General features: G+C 50.9%; 1 protein-coding gene across 1 annotated transcript in view; it reads right to left on the bottom strand.

Annotated features, from left to right (window-relative positions):
- LOC122389758 (E3 ubiquitin-protein ligase PDZRN3-B-like) overlaps positions 1-25,641 on the bottom strand; it is a 137,929-nt gene extending 112,288 nt beyond the window's left edge. Inside the window, exon 1 of the mRNA XM_043382091.1 lies at positions 24,409-25,641. Within this exon, the coding sequence (XP_043238026.1) occupies positions 24,409-24,666 (258 nt within the window). The 5' untranslated portion in view covers positions 24,667-25,641. The remainder of the gene's footprint in view (positions 1-24,408) is intronic.
- Between the last annotated feature and the right edge of the window lie 405 nt (positions 25,642-26,046).

Genomic DNA, 26,046 nt, shown 5'->3' with positions numbered 1-26,046 from the left:
TTCATATAGCAAACCAAAATTATCTTCCGCCGCCACTGTTCAAGTACATTCATCAAAATACACTATTAAAACAGGCAATGCAGCAATTCAGCACAACAATTTAAATCAAAATTAAACAACACAACAAGAGGTGAAACTGAAATGTCAAATGAATATGTATGCCTCGTCTGTCAATGCAGTTTAATACAAATTTGAAGTATACAAAATATGATGCCCTCACTATAAAACTAAAACCTTTGGGAGGAGGGCCATGACCCCAATGGACCACTAGGATCCACCTAGATCCACCTGTGATTCCGCATTGCTATTTTTGTGATGCCATTGTGTTTTTAATTTGCATTGTATGCCTTTTTCTTTGTTCAATAGATCAGCCACAGTCAAGGGAAGGTATGGTAAATGAATACACTGGTGTCTTGACCACTCCACTTACCTGAGCTTCCCACTTAAGATCTGGTTTCGGCCGCCCATCCTGAACAATTTTCACCTTCTCAACATAGCTTCTACTAGCAAAACTATTCCTTAGCAGCTCATCAACGATGCTTGGGCCAGACATGTCTTCCTTTCATTTAAAAGTATCTATTTAAATGTTGAAACCAACATGAAACGAACATGCTAGGACAGGAACAACCACAAGTAAAATAACATAGCAATCCCACCAACTATCACGTGGCATAAACAGATCGCACAACAAAACGCTCAGAAACGAGACGATGCCAGCCTTAACCGCCAAGAACTAGCCAAATTTCTTGGCAGGTCTTGTTCGAATATTGTCCTTTCTTAATGATTATCGCCAAGAAAGGCAGGTTAGGCGTGCCTGATAGCCCAACATTTCTGGAGTTGCCAGCCCATGTAAATTGAATGCAGGAATCTGGACATGAGGCAGCTAAATTATTGCACACTAGGCTGCATTAAAATTATAGCGAATAATACGTGCATGAGTTGAGTCTTGGGGTTAGTAGGGTAACTATATGTTATCAAACCACTAAAATCATTGGGAAAAAAATATTTTTAATTTAAAAAACAAAACAAAAAAGCAGAAATCTAACCCCGAAAATTCTGGTTAGGCACTGCCTTAGTTGCCTTAATGGGCGAACCGCCACTGGAAAAATGCTTACATAGCAAGTGCGGTCCAAACACACACGTTCAAGTCGGACTTTGCAAGTGCACACGCGAGGATCACACGTGTTGGTTAAGCCTTTGTGTCGCTTTACGCTTCATGTTACAACTTTCTGTGTTCATTACTGTAAGTTCCGGTTCTGAATCAAAACCATGCATTAAGTTGGCTGATACATTCACCAGCAGGCATAGATTTAAACGTTCAAAGTTTGTCCACTTCCATTCAAAGGCGACACCATGGGACATGGTGGCGGCAGAACCGCTCCGAGCAGACGCCGAAAGGTCACGTAACCAGTGAACTTCTGCGCTAGTCACCGCCACAGACAGCGGTACTATCATACACCCCTCCTCCCGCCCCGAACCGGCACCGTCCAATCTACTCTCCAGCTGATAACTTCATCAGTGGCCGGGAAAGTTGGTCGGTCGCCGCGTGCGGACTCGACTGCCGAGTGGTAATCACTGCACGAGGACCGGCCTGGCCCAGAACGGGACGGCAGGGCGCCCCGGGATGGCACACCCGACAGCGCAGAGGCCGCCTGCAAGCAAATAAATCGGAACACACGTCAGGCGCGGCAATAAACCGGCCCGGTCGTGTTTGCTTTCCGGCCCGGTGATGGGGAAATATACAAATGGCACCTCTCACTGTCGGGTGATGCGCCCGGGATTATGAGTTTGCTGGTAGACATAAAGTTCGATGCCAGCGCGGCGCCATGCATCGAGAGCACACCAGATGTCGGCTTTGTCTGCTCGATCCTATTTTGGATACAGGGGATGTTAGTGGATTCAGCGGACGGCACGAGTCGTCATTTTTATTGCCGCTCTGCAATCTCGACTGTTGATTTATTCCGGAGATTTGATATGGTTGGCAATCGGCACACGAAATTCGGTTGCTAACGGCCGACACGAGTCACGACGGTCACAAACCCCCCACGAGCCATGTGATTCTGGCGGCGGCAAAATGAGATTTCCCGAAAGTCAGCCGGTTGGTAATCCCGGACGCGCCGAAACAAGTCACTATCCTGTCCTCGGACCTGACCCGTGACCGTCCGGTGGCTGCCAATCCAGCCCGAGCATATCTGGCCGCCGTTTTAACATTCAACTCAGGAGTCATTTCACTGGCGTATCGGAGCTAATTTTGACAAGGATCTCATTTAGTTGCAGTGCTGGGGGACAATTTTGACGCCAGCAGAGCTCCGTGCGCCTTATCGGTGCGGAATAACGCGGATTTGATGACGGCCACCCTCGCCCCTGGCGCCGATCGCTCCGTCGCGCTGACGTGCGTTTGAAGGCCGCCTGCGGGGGACTTTCTAATGAGCCCCCGCAGAGGACTGACACATCGGCCGCAGCTGCCCGGACCGCGCTGAGCGATGAGTTGTCGAGTTTTGAGAACAAAGAGTGACACGAGGCCCGCTGATTGATTGGACCCTGGCTGAAACGGGCCTGGATCGGTCGACTATACCGGATTACGATGCTGATGGCGATGATGACTGTCCAGATTTCCAGTCGTGCTGTCATGCTGACTGCGTAACACAAATCAATCAGATATATGTAGCTGCATCAGAAAGTTTGATGGCCATGTCAATTGCTATTCGGTGACCAATTGCTTATATGATTTATCACCATGTCAGAAAGACACGCTGTTTTTCATGTCGTTCCTTTGATATCGACCATCCGACTAAATATTCCATCTGCGGCGGCTCTACCGCACAGATTGCGTGCCGCCGTCTCATCTTCAATGCTGCGATGGCATTCCGTCGGCTGACGGTCCGCTGCCCTACTTCTCGCTAACGACCGGCTCTGCTCCCCTACACATGTCCCGTATCGCCCGTACGATCCTCGTCTCCCATAGACATGGTCCGAGGCGGGCACACAACTGTCGGCTCGGACACACCCCGCCGGGCCGACCGAGCCATCCCAATGCACCTCTGTCGGGAGCGCCACTCACCGCCGGGGGTCGACACGCGTCGTCACCAGGAGCGCTCTGTTTATGACGCTGACCCGACGGCCGGTCGGACGCGCCGCGACCCGCCCTGCCCGGCTAATGGCCACGATTTGTCACAAAGCCGGGCCAATATCACCGCTCCGGCCGCGGCGCGCAGCCTTCATAAATATTCGCCGGCTACCGTGGCGCGGAGGGACGCGCCGCGGGGCGTTTCCGGCGCGTTTCCTGCCGTCGTTTTCTCTCGGGTGACCGCGCTGCAATGGTCGCGGCGGCGCCGCCGACGTCGCGAAAAACAGCAGTGATGCTGGCGTCCCATAGAGCCGTCTCAGCTGGCCGAAACACCGCTCTTTGTGTGACCGGGAGTAATTGATCGGGGCCGCTTTTTCGTCAGTCTCCGGAGACAGAGTTCGAGCACGAGGGCAGTCCTGGGACATATTCTCCTCAGATTGTTCCCGAGAGGCGCTATAGGAATACGGAACGCCTGGAAGCTGCCACTGGAAGCAGTGCTATCAACATATGAAATGAACTACATATTGTAGAAGGCGCTTTATTCTGAAAATCATAGCGATATGTTCTTGTCTTCCAAGGCCCAAGCTATCCGTTCTGATTAGTCATTCAAAAACCATCATGCTCTTAACTCCAGAGCAGTTATTCAATGTTCCGACATATTGCTGCTCCTTCTTTCTCCAGCTTCTGCTTATGTCAATGCCTGAGCCTCTGAGTGCATTTCTTCGCTCTAATTTCAGCTTGTCTCCTCCAAACCGAAGTTTCTCCTCGATCTTTGAGATCGCCTCTACTCTCTGCTGTCGTCTGCCGGTGTCCGCTGCTTCCGTTATTCCCACGTTCGGCATCCCATTTTGTCGCTACGTCTCTCTGCGGACCGCGCCGTCTGCCGTTCTCGTCTCGGGGGGCGGGTCGGGCCGTCCCGGGGCTGTGGTTTCCGTCGCACGCCGGGGAGATTCAATGCATATAATTCGGCCGCGGAGGCCGTGCTCCGAATGGGAACGGCCGGCCGTAGTGCCGGGCGTGTGTCAGACCGAGTGCGGGCGCTGCTACAGGCCGGGGGCATCACTGGACCCGTGTGGAGGCATCACAGCAAGTGGGTGACTTTGTGGCCGAGGAACTGCATAATTGCGGGATTGAGGACTGTGGTTGTGGAGAAGAGACTAGAAAGTATCATAACTGATAGCTAGCGATGTGCCAAGGCGCCTGTAGAGACATGTAGCTTGAAACTACCAACTAGCAGCAAGAAATCGCAAAGATGCGCGAGAATAAAAATTAATTGCCTTTTAACTTGTATATTTATAAATTTTTTACACTTCTTTTCAACTTAAGGGATAAAAGCTGAGATAGTCAACGGAAACATACCTATATCAGCCACAACGCAGCTCACGAGTCACGTACATACCTTTTCACAGGCCGCAACCTCCTTTATGTGCGCTCCACTCCAGCGCAGAATAATGACTCTAATGAGAATGCGGAGAATATTTACCGGCTGAACAATGGCTCCCTCCCTTTCAAGTCATAATGCAAATTAAGCCAGATTTATGTTCCCCGCTAATTAAAATTTAGTTCTTCCACATAGCCAAAAAAATGGCCTAATGCACCCGCATTTCGAAAACCAAGGGAGATAATACCATACTGTTGCCTACCGGCAGCAGCTCCACTAAGGCACGCTCCAAACTCGATGTTGCGAGGAACTGCAATATGATTATATCTTCCAAATATTTAACAAGAAAAATGACAGACGAATACATATATTCAAACCATGTTCGTGTTTTCCTGTATGTTTGATGCAGCATTGCAATGCAACCAAGAATATACATTCTTGGACGATACATATATGGCCTTGGACGATACCGCGAAAACGAAATATTTCTATCGAGAGTTTTCGCGGTATCGTCCAAGAAATTATATTCTGAACGAAATCACTCTAGCCCCAAGGAGCAAATGAAACACTGCAATATGCATTGCATCCAATCCAATCAACTAGCACAGTGCCGTGCGGTTCTATCTCTGCAATGAGCATACGACTCCCCTCCCTCTGATGCGGCATCCAAGTGATGTACTTTTGTAGCGGCGGCGGAGAGTGGGCAGTGTGGTGATATACTCGGTGACCGGAAGTGATCCCCTCTGTAATGACCCCATCTAGGGGGAGGCGCGAGAGCAGCGCCGTCGTCCGATGGACCACTTCCGGCCAGAGCGGCAGACAAAATGGCCGACCCGCCTCATTGACAGACGTCGCAGACGATTAGACAAAGTGAAAAGGACGATTGAGTGGCACAAAGCGTGACCGGCAACGACCTCGCCTCGGCACCCAGCGGCTCATACGGACTGGCTGGCTGAGGTACGTAGACTTTAAAAGGTTGTATGCATTTCTACAGCCTTTTTAACATGTGGCTGTCATTATGTCACCTGTACCAACGTGAAATAGCTGTCATTAGCAAAATAAAAAACAAAACAAAAATAAAAAAATAGCAGATGCCTGCGTAACACAGTAGGTCACTGCTTACTAAGGCCAGAATAATGTTCTGATAACCATGTCAAATCAAAAGTGTATGCATTTTGCCCTATTTTAAAACTCTATACCCGATTACTGCACCTCGGCCTGGAAAGGCAATATCACGACATCGACGCGGAATCGATCAGGAAGAAATATCACACCCTGCAGCTGCAAAAACCGCAACAGATCTCTATCACTTGGCAGCACGGCGGCTCTGAAAAATGGCCAGTCGAAGGGTACTAAGTGACTACACGACTGCCGAAAAATAGCACCCTCCTGGGACCAGATATCGCACCGCAAACTGAACACTACATTTTCAGCCTTGAAGATTACAAAACGCATGATTATTGATATAGAGATCTTTGAAGAAAATGATTGAAGTACAAACAAACGCATCGTACAAATGAACAAAGGTTTTCCAAACAATAACATATCGCAGGCATTCAACTTCCTGCCTCAGGTGTGATAGCAAGAAATAGCCTCACTAAAAGACATTAAGAAGTTTGGAAATGGTGAGCGTTGCATGCTCATCTTATGAGAGACTTGGTCAGCAGTCCTGCAGAAATCGTATCAGTGGTGATCGAATAGGAGGCAAGCAGCTAAGATGCAGAAGCAGTCACAAAAGGAAGGGAGAGGTCGCGGGCATAGAATAGCTTAAGGAGGAGACGTCAAAGCAGGCTGGCACAGGCGCGTAGATCGCGAAGAGGAAGGAAGCTCATCGTACTATGGTGACGGAGTAGAGGCCATGGCGTGTCAGTGCAGAGGGGCAGATGGGGACTGGGGAGGAGTGGCGGTGGGCAGGGACGGCAGTCAGGGTAGTGATGTCAGGGGGTGGGATGGCAACGAGTTGAGAAGGGGGAGGGGGCACGTGGTGGCATTGGGCAGACTGGAAGGAAGGGGTAATGAAGGATGAGGAAGGACTGGACAGGGGGCGGGTTGCCGGGGCGGAGAGGGTGGACACTGGACAGGGGCTAAGTTGCCACGGCTATAAAAGAGGTGGACAGGGGCGGGAGGGCGGAGCGGGGGTTGACAGGCGGGGTGGCAGGAAACGGGATGGCCGCGGGCGGAGATGGGCGTAGGCAGCGGACAGGGGGCGGGTCAGAAGTGAGTCCTGGACCCTCCGTCGGTCGACCTCCTGTCAAACAGACGCTCCACCCCCCGTCGGCACAGCCGGGCCGCGCTGACAGGCCAGACGCACAAACAAAGGACGCCACGGCCACACAACTCGTCCAGTCCCGGCTCAGACACCCAACTGACCAGACGTGGGTCACGGTGACATCTCGACCAGCTTAAGCATGAGCCATGAGCACACAATGCATCCAGCCCCGACACGTGGCACGGTAACATGGCTCTAAATTAATGTCAACTGTTTTTATATTATTACTTCTAAAAATAATGAGGATATATTCCAAAATTCTTTTCGAATGAAAAAAGTTTCCCTTTTTCTCTTTAGCCCGATCCTCCACTCACAATCAAGCGAGCACAAATCTCCTCCTCTGCCCGATATTGGTGCCGTGCCTCGCGGGCCATTGTCGCACAATGAAAATCGCCTGGCGCCTCTCAGCGCCTTCGCCCATTGTACCACTTCAATGATCTCTTTCCGAGCTTTAATTAGGTTAATTGCGACGCTTTAATGGGATAACTAGTTCATTTCGCCCAGAGATGAGACGAGACTGCTCAACACTTGTCGCATAGAGTGCGTAGCAGCCCTGCAGGCGCCTTTGATGCAGATTGGATTGGGATGTTTTCCTGACTCGAATAAAAAAAAAAATGTTTAGATTGAACCCAACCCAGCTTCATAGTTAGACTGGAGGTAAAGAAAGTCGTGAATATTTAAGACGATTTTAGATTGCGCCGGCCGAATATTTACACCACAGCTGGCTTGGCGACAATTTCCCATTCATTTACCCGCCGGCGGCCGAGGTTCTAAATTCAGACTTGGCAAACAGCGCGGTCACAAAGGGACGATTCGCGCGAGGCGTCGTTCTCCCGACCGCTCCCCATCGCCGCCACATTACCATGGAATTGGACGGCCGGAGAACCCGTGGCGGGCGAGAGGGAGGCAGCAACGATCCGCACTTGGCCGGACGAGCTTCCCCCCGCTCATGGCGGAGCGGTCAGCCGGACGAGCTTCCTCCGCCACGCTCTCGACGGGACGGTCGACCGGACTCGCCTGCCGGGCTCTCCTCCGGGCGGTCGGCCGCGGCGCCGAGTGGGCCCGTCTCCACGGACCGGCGACGATCAGACGTCCTCTGCCGACGTCGGTGGCGATGATTAGGGCTTTTTGTCGGCGTTGGACGCGACGCGACGACGCCCGCGTCGTAGATCAATGCCGGACAATGGTAGGAGGACGTTGGCCGGCCGACAGGAGCCGGCGATCGCCCATCGCTCCTGAGCCCGCTGTATACAGAGACTGATTGGGTCTCACGGTGTGCCAGAAGGCAGCGCGAAGACAATGGAAAGAGCGGTGATAGTGCCGGCCTCCGACGAGCGATCGTAATGAGCGCTGCGGTGAGGGGTTTCTGTTCGAGAGTCGTTCCTCACTGGGGTGCGAGCAACATAGTGGCGATAGGGCTGCCACCCATTCAATCATACTTTTGTTGTCGTGTATCTTGGCCGGGTGCATATCCCATATGGTATGCAGATGACTGCAATCACCATTGAACAAGATGACTGCAATCACCATTGAACAATGAGCATTTAATATTGCAACAGAGCAAAAATATATCACATCCGTTCAATTTTAGATGGCTTATAGTCGTCTAGTATGTATCTCCGCCAGTGAGCGTTCCAAGTGTCTGTGCCTCAGTCTCGGTGAAGACGGCGTTGTTTTGTCCCGCACCAGTCATCTCACCGTGTTCCAATCACAGTTCCGTTCCGCCACCGCCGCTACACGTCGTCCAATTACTCGACTGGCAGCGCGGCTCGATGACACTTTTTCTGCGACCACCCACCGGCGCAGACTACTTCTCCAACTGTGCCACCCCTCCCCGTCCCTCCGTCGCGCCGCCACCCCTCTTCCACCGCCCGCAACCCGACCCTCCCCACCGCCCACCGCCCACCCGCAGTCCGACGTTCTGGGTAGACGAGACACGAGCCAGGCCTGACCGCGGTGACGGCAGACGGGAGATGTCTGACCTGTGGCGACGCGCGCTGCGTCTGCGACTCTGCTCCGAGACCTCAGGCGTCTCCCTGGAGACAAGGGGTGTCTCTCGGGAGATCAGAGGTGTCTCTTAGGAGACCACGGAGGGGAGAGCACACCCCACAGGCTGCGACTGATGACTCGCATCAGCCGCTGGAAGGAGCGACGCGGCGAGATGGTTTCAATTCGCCGAGGAAATACAGCCATCTGAGCAAAAATGGTCACCCCGCCGGTCTCTTGCAAAAAGACATGTTCATCGGGAAAGGATCACACTTTGATTCTGCAATGCTTTCATACGAATTGTTGGCGAGGTGAATTTGCACCTAGAGCGTAGGTGAAATACGGTCTATAAAAGTAGTCTCATGCATTGGGATTCAGTATGCGCCACACTGAAAACAATTTAACCCAAGGCTGGCGAGTAAACCGGTGTTTTACGGGTACCCCTATCCGCAACCATTTTTAACCACCCTCCCAGGAGTAGTGCTAGGTCCCATTGCGGTGTAGTCGTAGGGGAGAGTGGGGTACCGTAAGATGCCCAGGGTGGGAAAGACGCCCCACCCCCTCTAGCGGCAAAACAAAGAATCGGACCTGGAAATTAATGTTCTTAGCGTAAAGCGGAAGCCTGCCTTGTTAACTGCACAAAAAAATTGCGAAGCTCAGTTGGGCAACGGCTGGCTGATGATTGCATGTTTTTTATTTGCTGCTTTCAAAAAATATTTTGGTGTCAGAACATTGTAAATATCAAAGAAGGTAAATAATTTTTGCGTCCCTTGCTATAGTCGTGATACATTAGCATGCGTGTACTGTGTCCCAAACAATTTGTTTCAGGGTGTAGTTTTATGGCTAACAAATTGTACTGATTTAATGTTACTTCGGTACCTTGGGGTAAGATGCCCCCTGTCCTGATGGGGAAAGACGCCCCCCTAAATCCGTAGGCTGTCCTTCAAACAGCCCGTCAAATCATTTATTACATACTTGTGATGTAGACAAAAGCCGATCTGGGACTATTGAGAGTCCAGTACGGTCGGGTGCTCCCCATGCCGGTCTCTCGGCCCACATAGCGACTTTTTGGGCGGCATCTGACTCTGAGAGCCCTCACGACGGCCTCTGTGGGCCCCATTATTGGCTCCAGGGCCCCTCACGACATCCTTTGAGGGCTCCCACGTTGGCCCCACGGGCCGCGCTGGCATCGGAGGTCCCCACGATGGGCTCGTGGGCCCTCAAGCATCATGAAGACCTATAAGAGCCGCACAGTGGTCTCCGAACGCCACCGCGGAGGCTTGTTTTGCCACGCTGGACTAAGATGGCCCTCACGATGACCTCTGAAGCCCCTTACGACTACTTTTGAGGGCCCTTATGATGACGTTTGGTGTCTACTGCAGGCTCGAAGGGACTACTGATTCGTTCAGGCGATTCACGTGCCCATTTATGTCACTTATAGTGCAGGGGGCGTCTTTCCCACCCTGTGGGGTAAGACGCCCCCTTTCACTTCTTCAGGAAAATGCTTAATAGCAAAAAAAAGTTATAATATTTCAGGCACGAAAGTGTGATATTTTTGGAGAAAAATGATGTCGGCTTCCGTTGAAACTCCAAATCTTTGCTTTCCCATCGTCATTTTCGAATAATATATGACATAGTAAAACCCTGGGCATCTTTCCCCACTCTCCCCTACTTGCTCTGAGCGGATATAACCGCTGTCAGCGAACAAGTCCGCTGAGAGCAGGGACGACTACACTGCAATGGGACCTTACTGTACTCCTGGGAGGGTGGTTAAAAATGGTTGCGGATAGGGGTACCCGCAAAACACCGGTTTACTCGCGGGCCTTGGGTTAAATTGTTTTCAGTGCACAAACATCATTCCAAAACAAATAGGAAGAAAAATCGAGAAAGAACAGCACCCCTGGCGCCAAAAAAAAGTCTGTCCATCTTGGGCCGACTACCGTCTGGCTGTAACAAAGAACCTCTCCAGGGATGATGCGTTCCAAGCACCATCGCCTTGTTCGGAGCCCATCGGTTTCACACTCAGCTTACCGCCCGATAGGCGGCCAGCCTGAGTTACGCCGCACGAGAGCGAAGCCGGCGGTCCGTCCGTTCCCTAACAATGACAAACGACTTTAATAAAACTGCACGGCCGCGATTGGGAGTGGCCGCCTCTCCGCGAGCGGCGTATCGGTCTCATCCGCGCGGGGCTGCTCCCCGGACTGCCCGGGGCGAGATGAGGCGGCCCATACCTCCGCGTCGTCCTGAGGGGTCGGCTCGGGCCGGACAGTGCCACACACGCTCAGCCTTGTGCCACCGCCGCAGCTGAGGGGACGGTGACGGGCTGCTGAGACCGTCTGCTCCCCAGCTGTCGGTCTAACATGTTCCCTACGTGCGTCTGACACTACCGCCCGGGCCGCACCGCCCACGTCCGTCAGCTCTCAATGATATTGAGCAGATGACGGACAGAATTTACCGACAAAATTTACGGCCCGAGCGGCGCATGATTTCAGGATTTACTGCCGGCCTGAGGCGGCCCCGCTACTCTGCATACGGGCGGGCCGTTCCCTGTGAAATGTGGGCCGCTATAACGCCGGCAGTCTGTGTGTCGTCGCGGAGGTAAAGCGCCGCCAAAGCAGTCGACGGCGACGCGCGTCATATAAAAACGGCATACGTTAGCGGCGAGTGGCCCTTGAAGCGTCTACTACCTTATAACGGAGAGATGGATCGGTGCTGCATAAAAGGGTGAGCCGAAATGGCAATAAATGTCACGGTTATAGAGCTTCTGAATTGCCCCATAATAAGGCAAAGATTTCGGATACTGTACATGACAAATAAATACGTAAATAAAGTTCCTGAGCATACATGTAATTTTGTATAGATCAGAGGTCAGCTTTACCAACAGAAAAAAAGCGCCTGGCTGAATGTCTTGCCTAAAGACCGTTTTACATACGGTAGACGCGATGGGCACGAAGCGGATAGGGCTTTACCGTTTCTGCTCCGTATGTGAAATGGCCTTTAGGCAAAAAATTCCGGTAAGCGGCTATTTTTCTGTTGGTAAACCTGGGCTCTAACAGTTCGGACTGCTGTAAGAGTCAATGTCCATTAGTATGCCCGAATTCGCTACAATCCGATTCTGTCCGTCGCCATAAATTAGATACGAAGCAATTCCTGTCGCCATCAATATATCCAGTAGTGGATGAGCGAATATTTTCCATCGCAACAGACAAAAAAAAAATGTTTGACAACGGTAAAAACAGTGACAAGCTGGTTACCATAGAAGATGTATTTCACAAGTCTCTTCAGGCGTCTCAGCACAGCTACCACTAAAATTTAATTTATCTTCAAACCAAATTTTCAGGAAAGGTCTTCTGTCCCGGCAGTAAGATATTGCTAATAAACAAACGGCTCACGACGTCTTTCCTATTAAAAACGTCATTTCGAGTCAGTTGGCAGGCGTGTAATTTGGATTCGCTGGAACAGCCGAGTTATTTTAGGGCGCCGACGGGTCAATGCCACAGCCCGGGACTCCACTCTCACAATCAGGGCTTCAGAGGCGACACTGACCAGTGAACTGTGAAATGACCAAGTCAGAGGTCCTAGATCAACGCTCTGCAAATAGGACCTCTTTGAGTGTTCACTGTTCAGAAAAGGTTTAGTCTACATTATTGTGGTAACATACTCGTAAGTCGTACTTGATACCATCTTGATACAATAGGAGTGCAAGTAACTGAGGGCTGAGTCTTTTTAAAGACAAATATAAATAAATTTACATTCATCAGTATGTTTGACTCACTTACAATTGCAACACCCTATGAAACAACACCCTTTGTATATGGCAACAAATCAATATAAGATCCTTAGCTGGGCGTTTTTCAGATTTTACTTTAGCTTCCACGTTCGCCCCTCTGCACCGCGCCTCTCCCTCTCCACTGTCGGCCCCTCCGCCCCGACGACGGCGCGACAGGCCGGAAATGTCGTCTCCTTCTTCATTAGTCAGACGTCGCCGGCGATTTTTGAGCCGATCGGTCCTGTCGGTCCCGTCAGAACCAGACTGCCGTGACTGATTAAACTGAGCTGACGGGTCGGTCGACCGCCCCCGCAGCAGTCGCGAGTCGACGGCTCCGACTCGGCGGCTCAGACTCGGATAAACAGGACACGGAAACATCGGAGCGGAGCTGGGAGCTGGCAGACGCGAAGACACTTTATGACACAGACGAATGTAGTGCATTGCAGACTGCAGTCAGAAACGGGTCGATGTTTTGCCGTGCTGAGCAGTAGGCGGCGTCACTCGTGCCTGAGATCCCAAAAGTAACATTTTTCGCAATGGAATGAGCAATTCAGGTAAAGGTAAGGGAACATTAAAGTGATATGGTCCCCTATCCTACGGACAATGAAGTCGCCGTTTTTCTGTGAATATGTCGTATATGCTAGTTAAAATTGCCATGAAATATATTGCAAGTTGTCTAATCATTGGACCAACAAATCAAGGCATCAAGAAAATCGGAAACATTTATCGGAAGCTGGTGCTGACTGAGCGAATCCAAGACCGGATTCAGACGAAGGCCATTAGGCCTGGTTTATGTTCCAATAGAACGGGGAAATTTATTCGCTCATCGATCTGCAATAGCAGTTAGCCAATGTAAATGTCAGTCTTGATTTAAACAATGTCGATCGCTCGCTGACTTCACCCTTTGGGAGCTGCGATATGATTTGTTTTACATTTGTGGAGCAGCATGCATAATCAATGCGCTCAGAGCTTGAATAAAGTCACGGCCTTTGACCCAGGATTTAATAAAGCCAGAAACTCGTGTCCAAAGGTGAAACTGACGAATGCATGCGGCCAAGTAGTTTAGACATCCATGCAAACCGAGAGAAATGGAGCAAAATAAATCAAGAAATAAATGTGCAAGAATCTTTTTGCTTAGAAACTTGAGCAAAAGTTAAATCCGAGAAAAATTATTATGAGGAAATATGGATGGAAAGGAACTCAATGCCTAGCAATCATTGAGAAAACAGTGGAAGTTAAACATCTGGAAAAGCAAATCTCGACCACAGCATCTGAGTATCTAAACCAAACAAAAATTGGAAAAACACAGTAGCTGTAGCATAAATGATTCCTTTTCTGAAGAGCAGATTTCAGTAGCAAGGGAAACACTCCAACGCAGCGCAGGGTATCTGTCCTCCGTCCCACAAGCCTTTTGAGCTCTGAGCACGTGCCGAGTCGGCCAAACAGCCTACCAGAGAGTGTGCCTGCCTACATCAAACCTCGGACCACTCCCAGCAACAGCGACCGACGGTCCAGTGTTGGTCCAATGGTCCGGCGCGGTGGTCGGACGGCGCGGCTTGGTTTTACTGCCGGCCCAGAGCCGGCCGCTCGGCCCGGCTCCGTATAAATGGCCGATTTAACCGGACGATCATCGGCCGCCGTCGCACGCACCGCCGTTCTCTGCCGCTCTGCCGCACTCTCAGCTCCCTCTCCCTCCGTCGAGCCCGACGGTCGCCGCCGGCTGCGATGTTGAGACGCTCATATCGGCTATTTCGGGTGGCGCTGGAGCGCATCTGCCGAGCGGCGGCGGCGGCGGCGGCGGCGGCCGGTCTGCTGCAGATGCCGGGTGGTCCCCGGCCGCCCCCGCCCCCGCCCCCGCCCGACATCATCACCATCGCCACCGCTGCACACTACGGCGACGTTCCCCGTCCGGACGGCACGGTCAGCCAGCCTTGCACGGCGCTATTTACATAAGGCTTAGGTAGCCCACACATCAGCGTCGACGCATTGCGCAATACAGGCGCCACCAAACAGTCTGCCAACATGTTGTCCTTAGAGGGAGCTTTGATTAGAAGTGACAACTTACAACACACTTCCATACCGTATCGCCGTAATGGCATAACAACGAACTTTATACATCACGCCGGCGTGTTGTGAAGTTTGGCGGCGACACAAAGCGTCCCCCGGGGGTATAAAGCAGTGAGCCGCTCTGCGGGTCCGCGGCGGCCATTGAGCCGACAGACTCGCCTGTTGAGCCGGCCTCAGATCCGGCACCTGGCGTGGCCGGTCTTCGCTCCGACAGCGCCGCACAGCGCCGTAAAGCGACCGTGAAGTCGGCGCTACTGAGATCACAGAGGAACGGGCAGCGAGCGACAGGAACAGGCCTCCAGGCGCTGTAACCGCGAGCCGCCAGAGTGGTGCGCTAGAAGTAACAGCGGTGCTTGGAGGTCATTTGAGTCGTGAGCTAGGAATATCGAGAATGCGCGCATGATGGTGAATCTCGCTGCATCAAATTAGCACAATTTGGGAAAATGTTAATTGGATAAATAGATATAATACCGAAATGGTCGCTAGATATCATTTTCTTGACGGGGCAATGATGACAATTACACCTTATCCGTCATTCTTTGGGCACCCAATGATCCCTATCACAACACCTGCGGACAATAGGTGCACCGCTGACCGCCTCTGTCAGTCTGCCGACCGACAGGGGCTCCTGGCACGCGCTGGGCCGCTCAGCCGCCGCGCTGAGCGATGGGGGCTATTGCCGGCCGATTGCTCGGTTAAAGGAAAAGGGCCACCTTTAACATGGGGATTGAAACTGAGATAGCCATCTTGTAGCCTGTGTCCGAAAACCTGTCTGTCTACCTCCTTACGGCCGATTTCGGCCTCCATTCGTAGTTATCGGCAATTTTAAAAGAAAATACGCCAGGAATGCGTCCTTATCCCAGGAATGCGTTCTTATCCGACAATACAGCCACCCGCGGCGAGGCTTTGGTTTTTTACCAATCAGCTCCAACCAGCTCAGCTTTAACCAATCAGCTTATCTGACACAATCCGACGAGTCTGTCTTCTGAACGCTGATTGGCTTGAGTGTGACGTCATCGCTATGCCATCATACAGTAGGTGCCGTAGAGAGTATCAACATAGTACCAATATGTTAAATAGTTTTAAATACTTTTTCGCGAATTGTGCACTTCTGGCACCAGTTTTAAAAAGAAAATGAAAAATAATAATGTCAAAATGAAAAACAACGATATCTTCATATTTCACGAAGGTGGCCCTTTTCCTTTAAAGGGACCCTCCCACCTTCAAAAAAGTTAATGAATTGGCATGAAAGTGATGTCGCTCGGTTCAGAAAGAGCAAAAACGAATATCTACCAAATTTCATCGAAAAATATTCACCGGTTTTCAAGTTATTAGGCTTTTACTTTTGTTTACTTTTTGGGATCCCCGCTGTTCCTAGCGACTTTATTTGAAAGTGCGGCATTTGTTGCGCGCAAAGCAGCATATACCACCGCGTGCTACAAAACGTTTTAGTCAAACATTTAACGGACGTTCGTAAGCCTGATGACGTCATCAGATTCCCGTAATGGTTAAGAGATAGGGACCACGCTGGTCCCACCTTGCAAGTAAAGGGAAGAAATTTCTTGAACACCATAAAGCTGCGGGGGTTGCGACCAGGATAAATGGTGGTTTCTGAGCCTGGCCGCAAACTTGGCTATCTCAACTCAAAACTAATGTTAAGGTGGGAGGGTCCCTTTAACCCTCGCATGCGTAGGGGGGGGGGGGGTCGGATGGACCCCCCCCATGGTTTTTCGCGAATAACTCGCGTAAAAAGCGGCCGATCGCGACGAAACTTTCAGTACCCTCGCATTGATCAATTTTACACCTACCCTGAAAATTTCATGACCCTGACCCAAATGACCTTTGACCTGTGACCTCTTTTCCGAGACCATGTTTGGCCGGAATCGCGATTTCGCGTATGTCGGCTCGCACTAGCCGCGTGTTTGCAAGCTTTTCGTGGTTTCAAACGTTCAAACATGTGATTTGATGTTACTCCCGTGTGTGTCAAGGTCACCTGAAGGTCAGGTCAGGTCATTGACCTTTGGTGACCTCGGGTGACCTCGGGTCACTTTTTCGAGTTTTACATGTTTCTAGGCTAGTTTTTGGAGCTGAATTCGAATTTAGCAACCATTTGAACATTTACCAAGTAGTTTTGGTGACTTCGTAACATGTTACGAAGCTGTCAGAGGCGGTTGACACGTACTACGAATACCCGTCACGACGCCTACTGGTTGACCTGACCTGACCTGACCCGACCTGGTCTAAATGCTTCAAGACATCATCTGTGATCAAAACTAACACGATATTCGTGATCAGCATCCCGAAAAACCCCTTAGCAGCCACACTTTACGACTTTCTAACAGGTCCCGTCCCCGATTTTCCCGACTTTGGGTCATTGACCTGACCTGGAAGGTCAACCAATGACCTAGGACCTTAAAATTGGGTATCATCGGCTTCCTCTCGTCACGGGCAACACGCTCGTTTTTTCTGCGAAGCTCTAGCTCGATCAGGGGCCAAACGGCAAGGGGGGGGTCCAACCGACCCCCCCCCTACACATTAGAAGCTGGCAAACGCCGCACACATGCGAGGGTTAATTGGGCGGTGGTCCGGCCGGCTGGTTACCGACTGCCACCGGTTAGCGCCCGACCCGTGACCCGACCCAGCCCGCTCCCAGACCTCAGTAATCAGTTTAGTCCCGCCGCGGACCCAGATCAAGCTCTGGCTCAGTCGATGCTCGAAAGGTGTGAAATGCGTGCAAGCTTGCGCGCCGTGCCGTAGATAGCAGCAGTGTCGGTCAACAATAGCACTCATCACTAGAGCAGTGAACCATGCCGGCCACCCCTCAGCTCACAGGGAGGGACGGTTGGCCTGTGACCGGGTAGAGAGAGCAAGGACTGGGTCAACCAGATGGGGTGGGGTGGGGGCGGCACGGGCGGCACGGGAGCCGAGTCAGCTGTTGTTTGCCCTCGGCTCGGCTCGCTGCTCGCTCACCAGGCTCCTGTCGGGAGCCGGCTGCTCCACACAGGATTACTTGCTCCACTGGGGTAGGCGACAGGCCGGGTGGCCCGAAACTGACCCAGCGCGACCCCGGAGCGAGGTGCTGGGAATGCAAATCGCTGGCGGTGTGGGTGGTTAGTCCGTGGGACCAGACGTCTTATTTGCATTGGACCGTCGTAGGACACAGTGGCTAGGCGCCGCAGATTCTGCAGATAGCGTCACCGCGTTAGGAGCGTCACCGAACGCCAGCAGCGCGCCACGTCTGCCGCAGCAGCAGGCGCAGTAGCCGCAGCAGCAGCAACAGCCGCAGCAGCCGCAGCAGCGGTACACTCAGCTCGGCTCAGCTCGACAGCAGCCCGTCAGTAGGATCATAAATAACGCGTCCGTATCGGGCACCGACCGGTTGCCGGAAGCCGACGCGATAGGCGGTCGGCGCACGCAGCCGGCGCGACCCGGCACGTGCAAACAAGGCGGCCTCTTTGTGCGGTATGGCGTGGACCCGGCTGTCAGGGAGGCTAAGGCCGACCCCGCCGCCGCCCCCGCCCCCGCCCGGAGATGAGAACGGCGGCTGATCGGTGGCGGTTCCCATCGAGCGCTGACCGGCGGCATCTCAGCATGTACTCTGGTACGACTCCACGACACGACAATGGATCATGATACGGGCTGTCACCACTCGAGTGCCGTTATGACGTCATCAGTGACGTAGGCATGATGCGGTCACGGTAGTTCAAAGCCGCCGAATTCAGATCCGTAGGTCACAGGGCGACCCAGCAAGCTCTGAACGCCTGAGCCGTGGGAAAACGAACGATGTCAAAGAGAAAGCCACGCAGACGACGCATTATTGAAGGGAATTACTGTAAGTCAACGTTCCCGGCTGAAGTAGTAAATGGATCAAAATGACTTTCTGCCCTACTGCTGCGCGGAATTGTGGATTAGCGACGAGTAGAGCTGCGTGAGAAACATGACAGGCAGCCGCAGCTGCCGCAGACACATTCCAAGCTACTCAGACATACACCAAACAGTCCTTGTTCCTGCTAACATATTCTTCCAGATGACTTTTTCATAGATGGGAATCCCGAGGAAAAAAAACTCATTTAGAAAATCCCTTTAGAATAATGGAAAATCCAAGATAACAGCTTCCTGGTGAGTCACAGTTGAGGCCTAGCGCCAGAGCCGTTCTGGCCGAGAGGCAGTCCATTATTTGCATTTCATTGCCCTCGCCCCGGCGCGGCGGGCCAGGACTGGGGGAGAAGACGGCTCGGAATCAATCCAGTGCACTCCTCAGAAAGTGGGGTGCTAATCTAGCCAGCGGCGAGATAGTGACACAGTCACAGGGGCCACTCCGGCAACACTATTTCCCGGCGTCATTAATTAGTGGCAACTTTGATCCGAGACCTGCGAAGATTATCTTGTCGAAAAGCGGTCTTCTTAACTAGAAGCGTTAAACGAACACAGATAGTAGCGTGGACGCATTTGCATTATTAAATTAATCCCAAGGCAGGACTACGAAGACCATCGTCATTACAAGCTACGCACCGAATCCAGATTTGCAATAATTGAAGTCACAGATCTCTACGACACTCTCGCTGAAAGCGCCTCGAGCAGCTTTATTTCGCAGATGCGCGCGGAAGCAAATGGTATTTAATATTGGTTTACCATTGCGCTTGATGCATGCCCACCAGATTACAAAATACATTGTTCCTATACGGCTGAAAATGGTCAGCTGGTTATCATTGCATCTAATGTGAGAAAAGCTTAAAAAAAACAGATGAGAGGGAGCTGAATTTCGCCCCATTTTATTTGGCCGCCCCTGTAAACGATGAAATTTTAGTCTCTCCGTTCCTCTGATCGCCGACAAATGACCATAAATGGCTCTGTCCACCGAGTGATACGGGCCGATGACCCATCAATCGCTGTGATAGACAGTACACAGCATCCGGCGTTATCTCAGCCGCTGGGGCTGCGATGGCCTTACAAATCCCGGCAGTCACTGTCACCAAAACTTTATCAATTACTTGTTGGCTAGAGACGTAGCTACAGATGGGATTCCCTTACAAGGGGTTTGCAAGGGGATGTTGGGTTGAGCTGGGAGTTGGGTCAGGGATGCATCTAATAAAACATTAGGGATAGATAAATGGTCAAAAGTAAAGTAAGCACTAATATTGGGTCCAGGTTGGTATGGTAAACATACTTGGTATGGTTAACATACCAACTCTACTCGAGGCACGTTTCCATTCAGCACATCACCGCGTGCTTAGACCACTCTCCCCGTAACACCTTCATCCCCGCCAACGGGTCATCATCACCGCATGTCGTGCCGGCCGCTCGTGCCACGTGTCACCGACCACGTGCGCTGTCCGGTTAGCTGACCGGGTGCAGCGGCTCGGTCCGGTTCACTCCCGACCTAGCACCAGTAGGCAGCCGTCGCCGCCGTCGCGACGGCCGTTACTCACGGCAGTATCGCCGGGTCGCAGAACCACACACGGAGGCCTCATAAATCGGCTGCCCGACGCAGCAGTTACGGGAAGCCGCGATCTTCGGTCGGCGGCCATGAAATGAGGGGCGCTGCTTCAAAGTCGACAGGATGCCTGGGATGCTGCGCATTTGACTTTCGCTGGAAGGATTTTCAGGGGGATCGTGACGAGTTATATTAATGTAGAAGAATAACTCCTTGGATATGCATGCTGAATGCTCCCATTGTTCAGAGAGATCAACAAATCAGCTGAGGCACTTCTCACGGATATAAAAATGTCAGGATGTGCTTAGGCTGTTCGCATATTCAAAACTGCTCTAGTATTTATGAATCTTCTCAACGTCTTAAACATGAAACAAAGAGTGGCCTGTATGCATAGTGCATACGACTAAATGAGTATACGTATGCAAGTAATTCATACCAATGAAAATAAATAATATTGCGATAAAAAATTATTGCATATAAGTATGATTGTTTGATTAAGCATAAATCTTTGCAAAGCAAGTGAACTTTCATTTTAAGCAATAATGGCCAAGGAAAATAAATATTCAGCGTATAAAGCTAAAAAACCGTAAACATGGCTTCAATGTCTTACCAGCCTCGTTGTGCCTTTATTCACTTCACACGGTCAGTGTGTATTGCGTGAAAAAGCGTGTATCTAGCGTATTCTCTTTCCTTTTCATTGAGGGCAGCACATCATGCTTCGCACAGACCTCGCAAGTTCCTCATATCCTGGTGAGCAGACATGTGCTTCACTGAAAACTTTTTTACTCTCCCCTGGAGAGTAAATCCGCTGGGAGGGAGTACGAGGCACGCAGACGTTTTTTACCACGTACCACGGGGTAAACTCTTCTAATTTATTCTCTTCCAGAGGATAAATCCGTTATTTTACTCTTGACTTAAGGGTAACACTTTGGTATTACCCACCACCACGGAGTAAATATATTCCTTCCCGGGGAGTTTAACCCCCAGGAAAGAGTAAGGTGTCCACAGACGTTTTTTACCACTCTCCAGAGGGTAAAAACTTTGTATTTACTCCTTCCCAGGTGGTAAATCCGTTGTTTTACTCTTGGCTGAAGGGTAACACTTTGATTTTACCCACCACCATGGAGTAAATATACTCATTCCTGGGGAGTTCACCCTCCAGGAAAGAGTAAGACGTCCACAGACGTTTTTTACCACTCTCGAGAGGGTAAAAACTTTGTTTTTACTCCTTCCCAGGTGGTAACTTCTTCAATTTACTCTCGTTCCGAGAATAACACGTCCCCTAAAATATCGTCAGTAGGGTAAAATAATTGTACTCCTTGGGTATTTACCCCGACGAGAATAGTAAAAAATCCAACTGACCCTTCACATCGGAGTAAATTTTACACTCTTGCAAGGAGTCATTGCAAGGGTAATGGTTTACCCTACCATACAGAGTAAACTCGTATCGTGTTCTCCGTGGAGGCACCTTATTTGACATGAAAATTTAAAAATTAGGCGGAAAAGTGGATTTGTATCCCCACTAATTTTTTAAATTGTCAATGAAAAATATAAGGTGAGCGCAACATTACACATCAATGACACGAATACCAGACACTAACACCTATTCTCTACGCAGTCCTATAATACAACCAACAACCAACATTCACTGTCTTCATAAGTATGCTCTGTATTGTCGAAACAACAACGCAAGTACACTGCAACACTAATGTGATACATCACAGCCGATCACTTGAAAGGTGAGACAACTCAGCCTAGCTCAGGCTAGCTCGAAACACTATAAAACTTTATACGTCAAAAGTACGGTATGCGTCACAACGGTCTCGACGGATAGCTTGACACACAGACGTTTTTTACCACCCTCCAGATGGTAAATTTTACTCTTTCATGGAGAGTAAACTCGTCAGGGAGGGGTAACGTGACACACAGACGTTTTTTACCATCTTCTGTATGGTAAACTCTTTTGATTTACTCTCGTCTAGAGGGCAACATTTTCGAAGTTACACGCTGTGGAAGGGTAACTTTTTAACGGGACCCTCCTCTAAAGAGTAGCATGCCATCTACTCTGTGATTTACCACCTTACAGAGAGCATATTCTTCTGGCTTACCCTTAGTGACATGGTAATGTTTACGCTTTCCTTTAGTGTAAACCCCCCAGAGGATGGTAACGGACCCACAGACGCTCTTCAGAAGCTTCGCGAAGCTTCTGTTAACCGGAGCTCATCAACTAAAAAACATGCTTCAAGAGCAACAATACATATTTGGCATTCCGTACAAACAATACGAGGGGTTCACTGCAGCCATGAACATTGTGAGACTCCACTTATTCATACGCGTTCAGCGATGCACACGCGGTAAACAAACATCACGATACAACTTGAATGCAACTTGAATACGAATACTCAAAATGAATGCTTGAATATGAATAAGAATTCAGCTCCCTCAAATTGGATAAGGCCCAGCCCACAACATTTGAAGTGAACGGCAGCGTTCCTGGATGGTCGCCCGTCTACGTGGGATAATAAAACTGCATCACTACAGTATATATCTATTTCTAAGTCACCAACAAAATGCATCACAACAAAGTTTATGCACCTATACTTACAACACTCTGCCACGTGGCCGTGCGCGGGATCTGTAAGCCAGATCAAACTAGCACCACTCAACAGCACGTAATGCTCCATCACATCGGTACTTACAATAAAATGTCCGCAGAGGCTCTATAGGCGATGAACAGCACACAAGCACAATCACCAACGGCCACCTCGCGCCACACCGACACTGCGCACACCCTCTCTCGGAGACTAACGGCGGAAAACTGACAGATGCGCGCGGCCTTCAACCTTCAAACGGCCGATCTCGTTTTTGATTGGCTGATTGATACTCTTTCAAATATTATATTCACGAGGGTAAACAAGATCCACGCATGGAACGACCACCTGCACACGAGTCACAATACCTAGGAGGAAAGAGTTTTCGTCCTGTTCAGGATTGCGAGAGTAATACCTATTGATATTTACATGGTAATAATACTCTTTGCTGGCGAATAACTTCAATTTACCCACGTACCGTTACCATGCACATAATGGTAGCAGCGACGTACCCTTTAAATATACTCTTGTCTTGCGGGTTCGGTAAAAATGAATCCTCCAGGAGGTGGTAAAAAAGTTTTCAGTGTTGGATCTGAGAAAATGGATCTGGGATCTGATCCCACGGATCTTGATTTAGGATCCGACGGGATCATAGATCCAGCTCTTTGATTTGTCCAGAGATCCGTAGGGATGTATCGTGTCAGACATTGTGATATTTATTCACTTTCGATGATAACACAAAAGCAAATATTCTAAATAGCCAGACGTTTCGGCCTCAGGATGCCTTCGTCAGTGACAATACCGAGATACTAATACATTAATAAATTAATCAATATAATCTTTTACACTTTCAAAATACACATATGAATGTGTATTTAGAAAGTGTATTTTGATATGTAGATGTGTATTTTGAAAGTGTAAAAGATTATATTGATTAATTTATTAATGTATTAGTATCTCGGTATTGTCACTGACGAAGGCACCCTGAGGCCGAAACGTCTGGCTATTTAGAATATTTGCTTTTGTGTTATCATCGAAAGTGAATAAATATCATCCGTAGGGATCATTCCGAATCTAATTTTTTGCTTGATATCTATTGATATCATAGACCCTCATTTACGTGTCAACACAGAAACATAAAAAAAATCACTTGTTGCAGCTCACAAACGTCATGTTTTAGTGATTTTATGTGATTGCACGTCATAATCCATATTTTTTTGCACTTATTGACTAAAAAACACTTGGAAACCTCAAATGTTTTGCATGGCGGGGTCTACTCAGATCATAGATCCACGTTCTTGTTTTATCGTCAGATCCTATGAGATCATAGATCCAGGATAAGTTTTTCATGCCCGATCCGTTGAGATCATGGATCCTAGCCTGCAGTTTGCTCCGAGATCCACTGAGATCATAGATCCAGCACTCGGATCCATGCACATGTCTGCTGGTGAGCACAACATATGCATCATGCACGGCATCATCCTGCTGTCCTGACGGGATTTCTCCAAGGTGACCTGATATCCAGTTGATTGGTGGGGCTTTTCTCCCCCAGACCAGGCTCCAGTCCTCCCCATCCCCCATGGACCGATCATTCGATCCTGTTGGATTGGAGAGTAAGCTCGCGTCTCTGACCGAACAGCTCTCCTCTCCTCTCCCCTCCTAACCTCTTACTTCCTTATCTAACCCCCATGGACCGACCATTTTGGATGCACCCAGCTGACCGGTCACTTAGGTCTTCACCCACTAGCTGAGCTAGTGGTTGAAGTCGCAGATCTGACTGGGCTAGAGTCTTCTCTCCTCTCGCATACCCTGACCCAGCCCTTCCTCATCTCCCTTGGACCGACCTTTTCGGCTGCCAGCCGGCTGAGCTGGTGGGTGAGGTCGCGGATCTGGCCGAGCAGGGCCTGCTCCCTCTGGCCGAAGTTGCGCGCCATGTCGGCGAGGCTGCGCTCCAGTATACTGATCTGCTGCTGCTGCGCCTGCACATAGTTCTGCAGCAGCAGCGCGCAGTCGTGCAGGCGCGGGTCGCGCTCGTACACCACGGGTAGAGCGGGGGGCGAGTCGGGGGAGAGGGGCGGCTCGGCCCCGCCCGAGACCGCCATCACCACCGCCTCAGACACAGAGGAACACTGCCGCCACTGCCAGTCAGCCTGCACACTTCACTGGAACCGATAGAAGTCGCAGAAAACACAGAGATCACCGCCCACCAGCTCTTGATGAAGCAGAACGTCGATATTCGGTCACGCGTCAGTGCATACGCCTCGCTATGGCTTCGCAAACACAGCCAGCTCCGGCAATATCGCGACTGATTGTTATCCACGCCTGTCTCCTGCAGCGAGACACTAATGCATCACCATTGCACCACTGCCGTCTTCACCAGACACCAATCCACTCGAGCAGTTCCCGCTCCAGTAACACCACACCTCCTCACTCGTCTGAGAGATTCACAGTTGTTGATCTGACGTTCACTTCATCTCTCCGCTCAACCAGCTCATACGACCAGCACGACCAGCTCACACGACCAGCGCGACCAGCGCATACGACCAGCACGAACGACCAGCACCGGCCAGCGATGTGCGCCTCACTGTCCGCCGTCCGCCGCGCGGCGCTCGCGCGCACTCGCGCCGCCCAGCTGTTTACAAAGTCGGCCGCACGTGCAAAAACCGGCCGGCTCGGCGCGCCGCAGGTAAGACGAGCGACCTTTCCGCTCTATTTTAGAAACATTGGCAAAATATTTGCCGCCGCCATAAACACGGCGCCGAACGACGCCAAACAATAATAGGCTCAGGTGACGCGGTCGGGCCCAGTCGCCGTACCGCTCCTATACACACGGCCGACGCGTGTGCGTGCGCCGCGCGCCGCGCGCTTGACTCCGTCCGATGTGGCCGCCGAGACAGCGTGATAGAGCGGCCCTATCGCCTCACTGAGCGACTGACAACTGACGGCGGCGGCGCTGGGTCGCCACTGCGCGCCACGGGGCGCGTCTCGCGTCTCTGCCTCGTCACAGGGCCCTGCCCGGTCCGCGGCGGGCTCAGCGCTCCCCTCCTCTGGTCCCGCGCGCGCCGGAAGCCGTCGGCCGACTGCCGCCGGCGTCGACGGCCGGGCGGACAGCCGCCGACGGGACGGCACGCGCCCGCCTCCCGTCGGTCGGGGACGCGTCGGATCGTCGCCGCCCGCGCCTCTCCCGTCGCCGTCGTCAATTAGCCGAGTACGACAGACATCGCTCATGCGTGCAGATTGGCTGAGTCAGGGTTAGGTGACAGCCCGGAGTCGGAAGAAGTCAGAGGGAGTGTCGGGATTTTAATTAAATCATCAGTTGCAGATGATGGTTTGGAAGGGTGACAGTGCGTATAAATGGCGTCAGTGAAATCTGCAATATATGTAATTAAAATCTGCAAGCATGTTATGATGTACGATGTCACCGGCAATTTTGTAGAAATGTAGCATGATCAGCGTTTAAATAACGATGACATCTAAGTATG

The sequence above is a fragment of the Amphibalanus amphitrite genome, unplaced genomic scaffold, assembly GCF_019059575.1.
Source record: "Amphibalanus amphitrite isolate SeventyFive unplaced genomic scaffold, NRLGWU_Aamphi_draft 000019F_arrow, whole genome shotgun sequence".
Lineage (NCBI taxonomy): Eukaryota > Metazoa > Arthropoda > Thecostraca > Balanomorpha > Balanidae > Amphibalanus > Amphibalanus amphitrite.
This window is presented reverse-complemented; position numbering and strand designations above follow the sequence as displayed.